Genomic DNA, 14255 nt, shown 5'->3' on the forward strand with positions numbered 1-14255 from the left:
GAGGTGTTGAGCACATGGTATGACATACGTTCACCACCTTCTAAGAATTTATATACTGCTTAATCATCCATAATCTCTAAACTATTGATACTGAAGCGAGTATTAATGTTTTTATCAAGGTCATCTAGCTAGAAAGCAGAGGTGTCTTAGCTTCTGTCCCACGATACTGCAACATCACACATACAAAGTGGCAAGATGCTCACATAACCGGAACCACCTAAGGATCTAATTCAGTATGGCATGCAACACAAATAGCCAGCAGCTTGGTCATGTGGTCTCAGTGTATTGACTAATTCACCTGTGTAGGTGCTTTGGATAAATAAAAATAAATAGCATAGTCTGCTTGGGTCACAATTGAATTTAGCAATGTAAATTTATTCTCAATTCTAGAATACATACTCACCTATACGCTCTTCCGCACATCCCATAATTTCCAGCACCATAGGAACCTCCAATAATTACTGTTATTTTAGGCACACTAGCACATGCTACAGCAGTTACCATCTTGGCTCCATCTTTTGCTATTCCACCAGCTTCATAATCTCTACCAACCATGAAACCTAATGAATTATAGAAGCAGCAAGATCGATGTCAATCAATTTTGCAAGTATCCTTGTTTGGCTATTAGGGAAAAAAAATCCAAACCTAACTGTAGGGTTACACCTTTACTGTGTCCAACTAAAACATGACAAAGTAACTTGCTCACTGCTTTGTAATAATTTAGTTGGTCTTAATAAACGTATTAGCCTATTATTACTTTAAAATAGGCTCTGGGCTCCTACTGGGAGGAAGGGCAGGATATAAATTTAATAAATAAATAATATTCACTGTTGATTGTAGGCCTGCGGGCAGGGTTTGTTTTTTATTTCAATCACTGTATACTGCCTAGTTTTCACAGTCACTTTTAATAACAAGTTTACTTAATGTCAGCTCTATAGCCCCCCTGCAAAACAAATAGAAATTGTTATAAATAATGAATAGCAATGTATGTATTACTTCTATACATTCATTTGCTGAGGGCTATGCAATGAATTTGTAGTTCTAAATCATTTATTTCCCTAAATCCAGCTACATAAATTAAATGAATTACTGGCCTGTGATGTTTTGCAGGAACACAATGGGAATATTTCTCTGACAGCAAAGCTGAATAAAATGGGTGCCCTGTAAAATCAGTAAAATATTTTTTATTTACTTATTTATAATCTGCACTTTCACAAGAATATATCAAGGCAGAATACAACATATAAAAATAAAATCAGTAAAAAAAACCATGAAAACAGTCAAGTTTTTTGATAGCTGATCCATAGATAATTAAACAGCTCATCTGCAATTCCATCTATTGTTAAAATCAATTGGTGCTTCCATGACAATATTTTATGAAGTTGCTGTAACTATAAAAGAATCTATCAAATCCATCATGTTTTACATGAAATATGCTTATCTAATTAAAAAACAAACATCGACACATAAAATTGCCTTTCCTAGTTCTCTCCACTGGAAATGACCCAATACCTGAGTGTAACCATGTCTGTTATTTTTCCTAACTTTAGTAATACTCTCTAAATTGCTTCTGAACCAAACCACAAAAGTATTTTTTTAAAAAACTTTTCCTAATCAGTGTTACTTATTTGCTTAAAAAGCTGATTCGTTAAACAGTTACTCATTCCCCAGTAACTGCTGAAATAGATTTGAAGCAACACATAAGAATGTGATAAATGGTAGGGGGTAGTAACTGAGGAAACAGTTTGCTACTGTGCTGAATGCTAGAAATAGTACGTTAAGCTCATTGCTATTAGGAGTGAGGGAAAAAAATCAAGTTAGACTGAACAATTATTGCAGCATGGCAGGCCTCGAGAAAAGCTTTGATAACTAATACTTAGCACCTGTATAGCACTTTCAAATGTCCAAAGTACTTCACATGCATTATCTAGTTGCAGTCCTTACAACAATAAATACAAAAATATAAAATGGCAGCATTATCTTAAATATTTAAAGTTCATAGCATGTTAAAAGTTTGGGAACATAAGGTCTTCACCAGGCATGGAAAAGATATTAATATAAGTGCCTGGTGAGGCTTCCTGAGAAAAAAATTCTAAAAGCTGGGTGCCATTTGAGATGGTCCACTCTCCCACTGCCTCCTCCCTCATCTCAGATGACAAGAGGTATGTGAAGATAAACCTCCAAATATGATCTCATACGGTCTTATTTGATACTGCTTCTGCTAAAACAATATGGCTAGAAGCACACAATAAAATTATGACAGAATGTCTTGTAAGTTGTGAGACACATTTACATCTAAAACTAGCAAGGGTAAGTACATTTCCTTAGAACAGGCATAGGGTATACCTGTGGCCCTCCAGATGTTCTTGGAATCCAATTGCCCAGGCAACATACAACGGGGCAAATCTGGAGGATCACAGATTCTCCACCCTTTTCTTATAATGTAAGAAAACACTACATTTGATGAAAATGAAGCTGTTGTCTCATTTTTAAGCAATCATGAAAAAAGGTAATCATTCGCTATGAATCTTGTCCTTAGTGTGTGCTTTGTTTTCAGCAATAATGAACATCTGGAAGGCAGAGCTTCAATAACTTCTTATGTTATACTTGCCTTCTTTGCGGATTCTGAGAAAAGAACACCATTGTTTCCAATTATTCCTACTGGGTAGCCAAATATTCGAGCAAATCCTGGAGGAAAAAATGAAGGTAAGTGGAAATTGCACATTCATCTCACAATGAAAGGCTGCAAGACTAAAACATTCCAACACAATACTTTCATATAACCACAATACTTTTATATAAAACTTATGAACTGTTAATTTTTTGTAAGCTCTTACAAAATATTTTGAAAAGGCAAACACACAGAAGCTCCAACATATTACAATGGTAGCAGCCCTGTGCCTGCTGTGACTCAGGAATTCTAAGAAACCAAAAAAATTAGTACAGTTTTGAAATCAGTGGTTAAAATCAGTGCAGTTTTGAAAGGGTCAGTCTGATTCAGTTTGTTCAAAATGGCATCCAATTGTATCCACACAAATAAAAACTGCTCTTTTTTCTTAGAAACTATCATGCAAAATTTGGTTAAAGTCAGTGCAGTTCTGAAAGATTCAGTCTGCCATCTTGATTCAAAATGGTGTCCAACTGTATCCAAACATGGATGAAAACCTGCTCCTTGATCTCAGGAACCATCATGCAAAATTTGGTTATGGCATCTTAAGAGGTATCCAAGTGCATAGCAAACAACTTTTCAATATAGTAGATAAAGCTGCAGGAAAGTTTATTTATAGTGACTTAAAATAATACCTGTGATTAATGTATCCCCATATAAGGCTTTAAATTCATCGAATTTACTTCCATCTACAATTCTAGCAATGACCTTAATTAGAAAACATAACAAGAAACTCATTATTAGTAGTTCACTCTTTGTCATAATTTAAAATGATTTTAAGGGCACCTTCTCTTTTATATTAGACACAAAATAACAGCTTCATGTTTCAACCCCAATCTATCACCTGAAGGAACCAGAGTTGAGATTAGTTGTTTACTCTCTATTCATTTGTATTTCATCGAACTCCCAGGCAGTTTCTTTCCATAGTTGATTTTTCCCCACTATCTCCTGCTATTTCCGTTTTGTTTTTTCTTCCCCTAAAATAACAATATTTTTATCATTCATTTTAACAAAGGCAAGCTGCTTTCCCTCTGCCCAGCATGCACCCACCAAATCCCCCCCTTGCCTACTACTTCCCCACCCAAATAGTATTGGATCCTTTCCCCACTTCCCAGCTGTGAAAGAATGCGAGAGATCACGTGTCAGGAGGCAGCAATTTGCTTGTTGCTGCTTTAAAGGAGGGAGGCAAGCTGATCTCCCCTCCTTCTGGTTCCGATTTTACAACCATCTTCCCTTCTGAGTCCCCTCTTCAGCCGCAGCTTTTATTTTGGCTGATCCCCGCCCCCATCCGAGGGAGGAAACGAGAGATCACTTGTCAATGTTACTCAGTTTCACATTAGCAAAGCAAAGCAGAAGGCTGGTTCCCTGATTTTACAAGGACTTTCACTTCCAGCCCCTCCCCTCTTCAGCCAAGAGCCAGGACTCCAGTTGTCCTTGGCATGTTTACTCATGAGGAGACAGAGGCAATGATTTGTTTGTTGTTGCTGCTTTAAAAGAAAGCAGAGTTAGGTAAGGGGAATGGAGGAAGATATGTTCTCATATATCCAGATGCGATAGGGAAGATCCTCTTGCCACCTTTAAAGACGCTGGGATGGGGTTTGGAGTGGAAGACACTGAAGGAAAGGTAAGAGAAAGATGCATACAGCTTTTCCTGCCACTACTTCTATTCCTCCAGTTCCTGCTCTTCCTTTATTGATTAATTCTCCCTCCGCCCTGTCCCAAGTTGAGGCTTTTCTCTGGTTTTTGTTTAAAAGGGACATCCTTCCAAAGTTATACACTCTCCTCCCTGCACCCACCAGTCTTTCTTTGCATAATAAAAAAAGGACAACTGAGGAGATTCAGTCTGAGGAAAACTGAAAAATAAAAGGGGAGAGGGGCTTTCAGTTAGGAGAACATGCGTGTGTGCGCACACCCACATGAGGTACAAAGGGGAGAAAGTGCTCCACATTGCCCAACTTTCTGGATGCTTTTTTGTTTTGCACTCATAGAGGAAGCTAAAGTTTTGACCAGAGTTAAAAAGGAATACAATGAGATACTCGATGCTGGTTCTTCCGGTGCTGCAAGAAGCTGAACAAACTAGCAGCATGCAGGATTGATGCAAACATGAAGTAAATGCGCAGATTAGCAGGAAGTCCGGTACTACATTTGTTTTTTGAGGAATTCTTCCACATCTCTAGAAGAAACATACCTCACTGATTGGGTTTCAAACTGAAAGCTTGATTATTATGGGAAACAAGGTACAATACTTCACTTTGTCCATGCATACTGACAAGGACCAACATTCTAACTGTTGCATGTCACCACTTACCCATTCCCTTATCACTGTGAATTTAAGGAAAAGTAACACAATACATCCTACAATGTTCTGAAAGGAACATCAATGTGGATGAACTTGTACAATCCTTAAAATCCCAGAAGACTAGTGCCTGGTGATTCTACAACATCTAGATAATTAAAATGTCACAGAGAAGCAGCAGAGTAGTCTAATGGATATGCTGATGTATTTGCACTGGAGACAACATCAAAATTGGATGTAGTTTAGCAGATATTTTAAAAAATTAAACCCTGGCTTTTCTTAACAATGTTTTAACAAAATAAGATCAGCATTATATTGCGAACTCCTACAATAAGAGTAGGAGCAGTGAAGGCCTATTAAGGATAGGGTGGAACACACACACTGAAATTCTGCTATTCTCTTAACTGATAATTTTTCTTTTTGATGCTTACATTGAACCAGCAAAGGGAATAGGGAGAAGTGGCACCTAGCTACTTGCGCAACAGTCGAAAAGTGGCAAAAGTACACAAACTGAAGCATAGTTTAGCAACTTCCACAACACATATGAGTTCCTGGAAGGTGGCCTGCCAGACCTGTGACATGAGGGAGCCCTGAATATATGTTATATGCAGCTATATGTCAGAACACTCTTCTGTATACATGCCAGTGTAATAATATTTTGCATTTATACCTCTCTGACATCAAAATTTCTTTTAAGTTGCTCTCCAACTATCCCATAAAGTTCATCAGGAGGAAACAAAGGTTCTTCTGAAGGTTCTATTGTCACCTGCAAGAATTTAAAGTACAACAAAAAAGACATTTACAAATTAATCAGTGTTTTTTATTTAACAAAATTTATATAGTGCTTGATTGTAAAAAAGTCTCTAAGCAGTTTACAAGAAACATTAAAACGATCAATTTGTTGTTATTAAAAGACATCAGCATCTATGTGTCTGGATAGGGTTGCCTTAAACAGAAATATTTTAAGCAAGTGCTGAAAAGCATACTGTGAAGGCGCATGCCTGACATCAATAGGCAGGGAGTTCCAATTGTAGGTGCTGCCACACTAAAAGAACAATTCCATACCATCGTAGAATGAGTATTTTGTGGCACCTGATTCAGATGTTATGAAGAAATAGAGCTGAGTGTCAGCATACTGTTCACACCTTGCCCCATAGATCCTAATGACTGCTCCCAGCAGCTTCACAAATCTATTAAATAGCATTGGGGATAAAATAGTGCCTTGCAGTGCTCCATAGCACAACTGCTTAGGGGCCAAAAACCACTTTTCCAAGGTGAATGAAACCACTGGAACACAGTGCTCCCAATTCCCATTCCATGGAGCCGGTCCAGGAGAATACTGTGGTCAATGGTATCAAAAGCTGCAGAAAGATTGAGAAGTAGGATCAAGGTCACACTCTCCTTGTCCCACTCTCTGAAAAGTTCATTCATCAGGACAACCAAGGCTGACTCAGACCCACAGCCAGGCATGAACCCAGATTGGAATTCTTTACTTTCTTGACTAGAAATACATCAGGAATTGAGTACAGACCCACTCATTTCAACCCCCATGCTCCGCTCCTCCCCTCCACTATGTGAACTATGTTAACATTGGTGCATTAACCGTGGTTAATTTATACCTACATTAAAACCATCACCAAAGTTAACCAAGGTTAACATATCATCTTCAAGTCCTTATTTCAAACCCTAGTCAACAGCAAACCCTGGTTATCAGCAGTACTGATAACACACTACACCATGGATAGTTCTACCAAGGAAGGATGGGGAGAATCCAAATGCAAAGGGGAAAAGAGCACATGAACTTGCAGTCCATTCTCAATCTAACCATGATTAAAAAAAACAGCTGTGGTACATTTGCAACAGGCCATAGAGCTACTCAAAACTTTAAATAAAGAATTTTCCACGGCATTATTACCAACAGCCACATCCTAAGTATTTTAGCAATAGCAGAAGAATTACTTTAGATTTTCATGCATCACTTCAAAGGAAACAAGACAAAAAATTACTCACATCTACTTTCTTCTGGTAATTCAAACTTCTCACCACTTTTCTAGCTAAATGGAGTGCATGATTATCATCCAAAGCATAGTGATCAGTTACACCAGATTTTCTGCAGATTTAAATACAAGACCATGATATTAAACAGATAAAAAGGTTTTGCTTACTATTCAATTGTGAAATATTTTAAAAATGCCATCTTCTCACACAATCTGAAAGACCTGAAGCCCTATCAAACACAATATTGAGAAATAATGAGCAAGCATTTAACAATGATATCCACTGACAACAAAAGAAGATTCCATCATTATTTAGAGCAACATGATTTACAGCAGGTTCCATTAAAATGTATTGAAGATGGGAGAGGATGTTTTATTTTACCTGCAGTGAAGATCAGCACCACCAAGATCTTCTGCCGATACCTCCTCCCCAGTTGCTGCTTTAACCTAAAGCCCAAAAGCAAAGTCTCAGCATAGCAGTTCATAGGACTGGGGTTATTATTTAAAGCATTTTTGGCCCACTCTTTAGCTGAAAAGGCTACCAGAATGGTTTACATAATCAGCAGTAAGACATTCACTAGTTTCACCATCATCTTGGGTTTTTTTTAATGTTATCTACAACAAACTTTGAAACAGCACAGTCTTTGGATCCTGCCTATTGGTTTTTGTTTTATTTTTCAATCTGAGGATCTCCAAGGTGTCAACTCTGGCTTGGTGCAGATAACACCAATTTATGAGTTTTAATTAAACCAAGGTTTGAAGCTAGTAGTAAACTCTGCAGCTGGTGCAAAATGCAGTGGAGCAACTGCGCACTGGGGCAGAATATTGCCAACATGTCAGCCTGCTGCTGAAAGAATTGCATTGGCCGCCCATTAGCTACCCGGTTAGATTCAAGGTGCTGGTTTTGGTGTACAAAGCCCTGAACAGCTTGGGACCAGGATCCCTGAAATATCGTGTTACCTCTTATATACCCAGTTAATCAATGCGCTCTGCAGGCGAGGGCCTCCTGCAGATACCATCTTATCAGGAACTCTGTTCCACACAACATAGGAAGCAGTCCTTTAGTGTTGTGGCACCTACTCTACCTTCTAACTCTTGGGAACTCCCTCTCCTTAAATATTAGTCAGGTGCCATCTCTTATCTTTTCAGTGCCTACTGAAGATCTTTCTCTTTCAACAAGCCTTTTAAGTAGAGACCTTATCCCAGTCTGCATCTGTATTTATTTATTGCATTTATATACCGCCTCGTAGTCGAAGCTCTGGGAGGTTTACAACAATTTAAAACATTAAAAACAAGTATACAAATTTAAACCATACCAAATTAAAACTCATAAAAACCGATAAGCAAGTTAAAACGTGCGATTCAAATGCTGTTAAAAAAATGCCTGGGAGAAGAGGAAAGTCTTGACCTGGTGCCGAAAAGATAACACTGTTGGTACCAGGCGCACCTTGTCAGGAAAATCATTCCATAATTTGGGGGGCCACCACTGAGAAGGCCCTCTCCCTTGTTGCCATCCTCTGAGCTTCCCTCTGAGTAGGCACCTGGAGGAGGACCTTTGATGTTGAGCGTAGCATACGAGTGGGTTCATATCGGTGTTGGAATTGCTTTTTAAGATGTTTTTAAAGATTTTTTAAAAAGATGTTTATAAGATGTTTTATGATGTTCTTAGTGTTTTGTTTCTTGTTTGCTGCCCTGGGCTCTTTCTGAAAGAAAGAAAGAAAGAAAGAAAGAAAGAAAGAAAGAAAGAAAGAAAGAAAGAAAGAAAGAAAGAAAGAAAGAAAGAAAGAAAGAAAGAAAGAAAGAAAGAAAGAAAGAAAGAAAGAAAGAAAGAAAGAAAGAAAGAAAGAAAGAAAGAAAGAAAGAAAGAAAGAAAGAAAGAAAGAAAGAAAGAAAGAAAGAAAGAAAGAAAGAAAGAAAGAAAGAAAGAAAGAAAGAAAGAAAGAAAGAAAGAAAGAAAGAAAGAAAGAAAAAGTTTACACAGTTGGTTTGTGTTAACCTCAGTGCAGATTTACTGCTATATATGCTGTTGCTGATATCTTCCACCTGTCCCTTCTCTGGAGGGGATACATAAGCTGGCTGGCTGAGGTGGCTTGGGAGACCCAGTGCCTGCAGGAGAAAGGGGAACACCACCATCCACTGAAGGAGAGCCATCTGCTGCTGCTGCTGCTTGCCTGCCGCTGTGCTACCACCACCACCACTCTCTCCCTGTTGGACTTCTGCTCAACAAGTGTCATGCCTTGCAGTACCAGGCCCCAGGTACTCAGCCAGTTGTGGCTGATTTCTTCCACCTGTCCCTTCTTTGGAGGGGATACATACGCCGACTGGCTGAGGCGGCTCCTGCTTTGCCTGCCTTTTTGTGGGTCTTGAGTCATGTGCCTGGGAGAGAGGACTCAGAGCCAAGTGGCGAGATTTGAGGGGGGCCTAATTAGCGTAGTGACGGGTAGAGGGAGATACGGTGTTGTGAGGAGGATTTGCCAAGTAAGGGGAACGCGGCCCAGGCAGTTAACGACTATGCCTTGTTCTGGTCCTCCCCACACCCACAGGTTTGTTGGTTGCCCTATCAGCCAGCTCTCAGGCCTCCAGATGCTGCTCCTAAATGCCAGATCGGTGCATAATAAGATCTCCCTCATTCACAATATAATTGTGGATGAGGCAGCCGATCTGGCATGTATAACCGAGACCTGGGTGAGTGAGCAGGGAGGAGTCAGTCTCTCCCAGCTATGTCCACCAGGGTACCTGGTCCAGCATCAGGGTAGACCTGAGGGTCAGGGAGGGTGTGTGTGCTGCGGTCTATAGGAGCTCCATCTCCCTCTGGAAGCACCCTGTCCATGTGACTACTGGTCTGGAGTGTTTGCACCTTATGTTGGGTCAGTGGGACAGACTGGGGATTCTGTTGGTGTACCGCCCACCTCACTGCCCAACAGACTCCCTAGTTGAGCTGACGGAGGTGGTCTCGGGTGTACTGCTGACATCCCCCAGACTGTTGGTTCTTGGTGACGTCAACATCCATGCCAAGGCCACCTTAGCCAGGGTGGCTCAGGATTTCATGGTCTCCATGACAACCATGGGACTGTCCCAATATGCCATTGGCCCAACACACGCAGCAAGGCATACTCTAGATTTGGTTTTTGCAACTGGACATGGAGTTGGTGATCTGAATGTGGGGGGCCTTACATCAGTCCCTCTGTCATGGACAGATCACTGCTTGCTGAAGTTTAGACTTACAGTGGCTTTTCCCTTCTGCAAGGGTGGGGGACTTATTAAGTTGGTCCACTCCCAGAGACTAATGAATCCGGATGGTTTCCAATGGGCTCTGGGGAGTTTTCCAGCTGATAGGGCTGGCGCTCCTGTCGAAACCCTGGTTTAACTGTGGAATACAAAAATGACGCGGGTGGTTGACATGATTGCTCCTGAGCGCCCTCTCCTGTGTAGAGCTCGTACGGCTCCATGGTATATCCCAGAGCTGAGAGCGATGAAACAATATAGGAGACAGCTTGAGTGCAGATGGAGACAAACTCCTAGTGGATGCAATTATACACTGGTAAGTGCCTATGGTAAGCTGTATTTAGGAGCAATGAGGGCAGCAAAAAAACAATATTTTGCTGCCACTATCAAATCATCAATGTGCCGCCCAGCGGAGCTCTTCAGAATTGTCCGGGGGCTATTACACTCTGGCCCCAGGGACATGGTAGAACCATCTGAGGCCCACCTAAATCTTTAGCATCTGCCAGGACTTAGACTCCAGTGTTATAGCAGGTGAATCAAGCAAGGTATCCAGAGCACAGCCTTGTCCCAATTTCTTCGATGAGTTTCAGTAGGTGCAGCTTGAGGACGTTGACACGGTGCTTGGACAGGTTCATGCAACCACTTCTGTACTGGAACCTTGCCCTTCTTGGCTAATAAAAGCTAGCAGGGATGGAACAGCCGGTTGGGCCAGGGAAGTGATTAATGCCTCTCTGCGAGATAGACGACTGCCTGAAAGAGGTGGTAGTGAGACCACTCCTGAAGAGACCCTCCCTCGACCCAGAAAATCTTAATAACTATAGGCTGATAGCAAATGTTCCATTCCTGGGCAAGGTCCTCGAATGAGTGGTTGCGGGCCAGCTCCAGACACTCTTGGATGAGACAGATTATCTGGATCCATTTCAGTCAGGTTTCAGGCCTGGTTTTGCCATGGAAACAGCCTCTGTCGAGAGAGAGACGGGGAAGTGTGACTGTTGATTCTCCTTGATCTCTAAGCGGCTTTTGATACCATTGACCACGGTATCCTTCTGGAAAAACTGGCTGAGTTGGGAGTGGGAGGCACTGCATGGCGGTGGTTCCGCTCCTACTTGGCAGGTCACCTCCAGAAGGTGGTGCTTGGGGAACATTGCTCGGCACCCTGGACTCTCCAGTATGGGGTTCTGCAGGGATCAGTTCTGTCCCCCATACTGTTCAACATCTACATGAAACCATTGGGTGCGGTCATCAGGAGTTTTGGAGTGCGTTGCCATCAGTATGCTGATGACACGCAGCTCTATTTCTCCATTTCATCTTCTTCAGGTGAGGCTGTCAATGCACTGAACCAGTGCCTGGCTGCGACAATGGACTGGATGAGGGCTAATAAGCTGAGGCTCAATTCAGACAAGACTGAGATGCTGCTAGTGGGTGGTTCTCCTGACCAGATGGTGGATGTCCAACCTGTCCTGGATGGGGTTGCACTCCCCCTGAAGGAGCAGGTTTGTAGCTTGGCGGTTCTCCTAGAACCATCTCTGTCACTTGAGGCTCAGGTAGCCTCGGTGGCACGGAGTGCCTTCTACCAACTCTGGCTGGTGGCCCAACTACGCCCCTATCTGGACAGGGATAACCTGGCTTCAGTTGTCCATGCTCTGGTAACCTCCAAATTAGATTACTGCAATGCACTCTACGTGGGGCTGCCTATGAAGACGGTTCGGAAACTGCAGCTTGTGCAAAATGCAGTGGCCAGATTGGTAACAGGGACCAGACAGTCCGAACATATAAAACCGATTCTGGCCTGCTTGCACTGACTGCCTATATGTTTCCGAGCTCAAGTCAAGGTGCTGGTTTTGACCTATAAAGCCTTACACTACTTGGGACCACAATACCTGATGGAACGCCTCTCCCGATACGAACCCAGCCGTATACTATGTTCAAGATCAAAGGCCCTCCTCCGGGTGCCTACTCCAAGGGAAGCTCAGAGGATGGCAACAAGGGAGAGGGCCTTCTCAGTGGTTGCCCCCAAATTATGGAATGATCTCCCTGACGAGGTACGCCTGGAGCCAACACTTATCTTTTTGGCGCCAGGTCAAGACTTTCCTCTTCTCCCAGCCATTTTAGCATGTGTTTTAAATTGTTTTAAATTTTTAGATTGCGTTTTAAATTGTTTTTAAAAGTTGTGTTTTTATATTTCTATATTTGTTTTAATGTTTTTAGTTACTGTAAACCACCCAGAGAGCTTCGGCTATGGGGTGGTATACAAGTACAATAAATGAAATAAATAAATAAATAAATAAATAAATGCTGGAAAGAAGAAAGAAAGGAGAACTCAAGCTAGAAAAAGGATAGTGCTGTTTTGACTATGTAAGGGCCAGGACTTAGAGAACGGAGTTCACCCAGAGAACATAGTTGACTGAGTGATATATACATACACACTATAAATACAGGCATACCCCGCTTTAACATATGCAATGGGACCGGAGCGTGTATGTAAAGTGAAAATGTACTTAAAGTGAATCAATTATCTATGCATGTACTCCACTACAATCGCCACTAGATGGCAGCGGCGTCATGCCATTAAGTGTCCGTAATTGCAAAGCATGCATACGTTAAGTGGGGTATGGTGGCGTATGGAGCATGTACGTTAGAGCGAGGCGACGTTAAGTGAAGCAACGTTAAGCGGGGTATGCCTGTAAATATAACCAGGTAACATAAAACTATTGTTACTATTATTTATAAAGCACCAGTAATATGCACATCATTTCACAAATGAATAAAGACACAGGTCTCCACTCCAAGGATCTTGTACAGGATTCAACACAAAGAAAGCAATACAGGGAGGGAAGTTGGAGACAACAGTAAACTGGAAGAGTTTACATTCAGGGAGGAAAATTCAAACATTGTGCTGAAGAAGTCAGTGAAAAGGGTGATTTGGAAGGAAGGAAGGAAGGAAGGAAGGAAGGAAGGAAGGAAGGAAGGAAGGAAGGAAGGAAGGAAGGAAGGAAGGAAGGAAGGAAGGAAGGAAGGAAGGAAGGAAGGAAGGAAGAGTGGCAGTGTTGTACAAGAGATCCAGGCATAAGGGGAAGCCAGGTTAAAGGGCAGTCATTTAAGGGAGCTGAAGACTTTTGGGATGGCAGAGGGTGGTGGAGCAGGAGGAGTGAGAATCATGAACAGGGATATGCCAGCATGGAGAAACTGAGGAGCATTAGAGGACCTTTGAAGGTAAGAGTGAGAAATTTGTAATGTAGGGATTTTAGGAGGGATATCACAAGGTTTGAACAATGAGAGGGGTGAATGATTTTGGAGACACAGTTCTAGACATTTGAGTACCAGAGAGCAGAAGGTTGCAATAGTCCAGGAGTGAACCAGAACCTTCACTAAGGGAAAAGATAAGGAGAGAAAAAAGATCTGAGTATCACCAGGTACTAAACCATAGCTGGTACTAAAAACTAAGGGATTTGAGGAGATGTTTCAGGGATTGTATGTCGATGCAGAGAATAGCAGCAATCGAAGAACAGAACATAAGAAGAGCCTGATGGATCAGGCCAGTGTCCCATTTAGCCCAACATCCTGTTCACAAAGTGGCCAACCAGATGCTTAGGGGAAGCCTGCAAGCAGAACCTGAGTGCAACTGGTATTCAGAAGCGTACAACTTCTAACTATCCTGGACAGACTCAGGGAAAGCAGATAAATAAAGTGTGACTGCAACCTATGTGACAGAGAATGTGAAATCTGTCCACTCTGAAAACCTAAGGAACACAGGAATAGGGAAGAATTAAATCCACTAAACCCTGCACTTGAAGAACCCTCCCTCCCCTCTGTTATTTCAATGGGATGCTGCGCTTGTATGGGTGCAGTACATCGTGGATGGTGGCACAAGCAGGTCTTCCTGCCAAGCAAAAGAAAGATAGATTCACTTTCTAGATCAAACAGGAGAGTGTCCTGATCACAAATACACTGAAGGTGGCTAATCCTTGAAGACAAGTATGTTATAGTTTTCCCAAAACATAATATTAATATCAAAATGATACCAAGCAAAGCTGCCTGCCTTTATTCTCCATTTCTATTCAAGTTAGCA

General features: G+C 41.7%; 1 protein-coding gene across 1 annotated transcript in view; it reads right to left on the reverse strand.

The window, feature by feature from the left end:
* MCCC2 (methylcrotonyl-CoA carboxylase subunit 2) overlaps positions 1 to 14255 on the reverse strand; it is a 74759-nt gene that overhangs the window by 28326 nt on the left and 32178 nt on the right. The window contains exons 8-14 of the mRNA XM_061621295.1: positions 7344 to 7408; positions 6975 to 7074; positions 5635 to 5730; positions 3304 to 3376; positions 2612 to 2688; positions 1095 to 1161; positions 404 to 560 (exon numbers count right to left, since the gene is read on the reverse strand). Of these exons, the coding sequence (XP_061477279.1) occupies positions 404 to 560; positions 1095 to 1161; positions 2612 to 2688; positions 3304 to 3376; positions 5635 to 5730; positions 6975 to 7074; positions 7344 to 7408 (635 nt within the window). The remainder of the gene's footprint in view (positions 1 to 403; positions 561 to 1094; positions 1162 to 2611; positions 2689 to 3303; positions 3377 to 5634; positions 5731 to 6974; positions 7075 to 7343; positions 7409 to 14255) is intronic.

Source organism: Rhineura floridana, chromosome 1 (assembly GCF_030035675.1).
Source record: "Rhineura floridana isolate rRhiFlo1 chromosome 1, rRhiFlo1.hap2, whole genome shotgun sequence".
Lineage (NCBI taxonomy): Eukaryota > Metazoa > Chordata > Lepidosauria > Squamata > Rhineuridae > Rhineura > Rhineura floridana.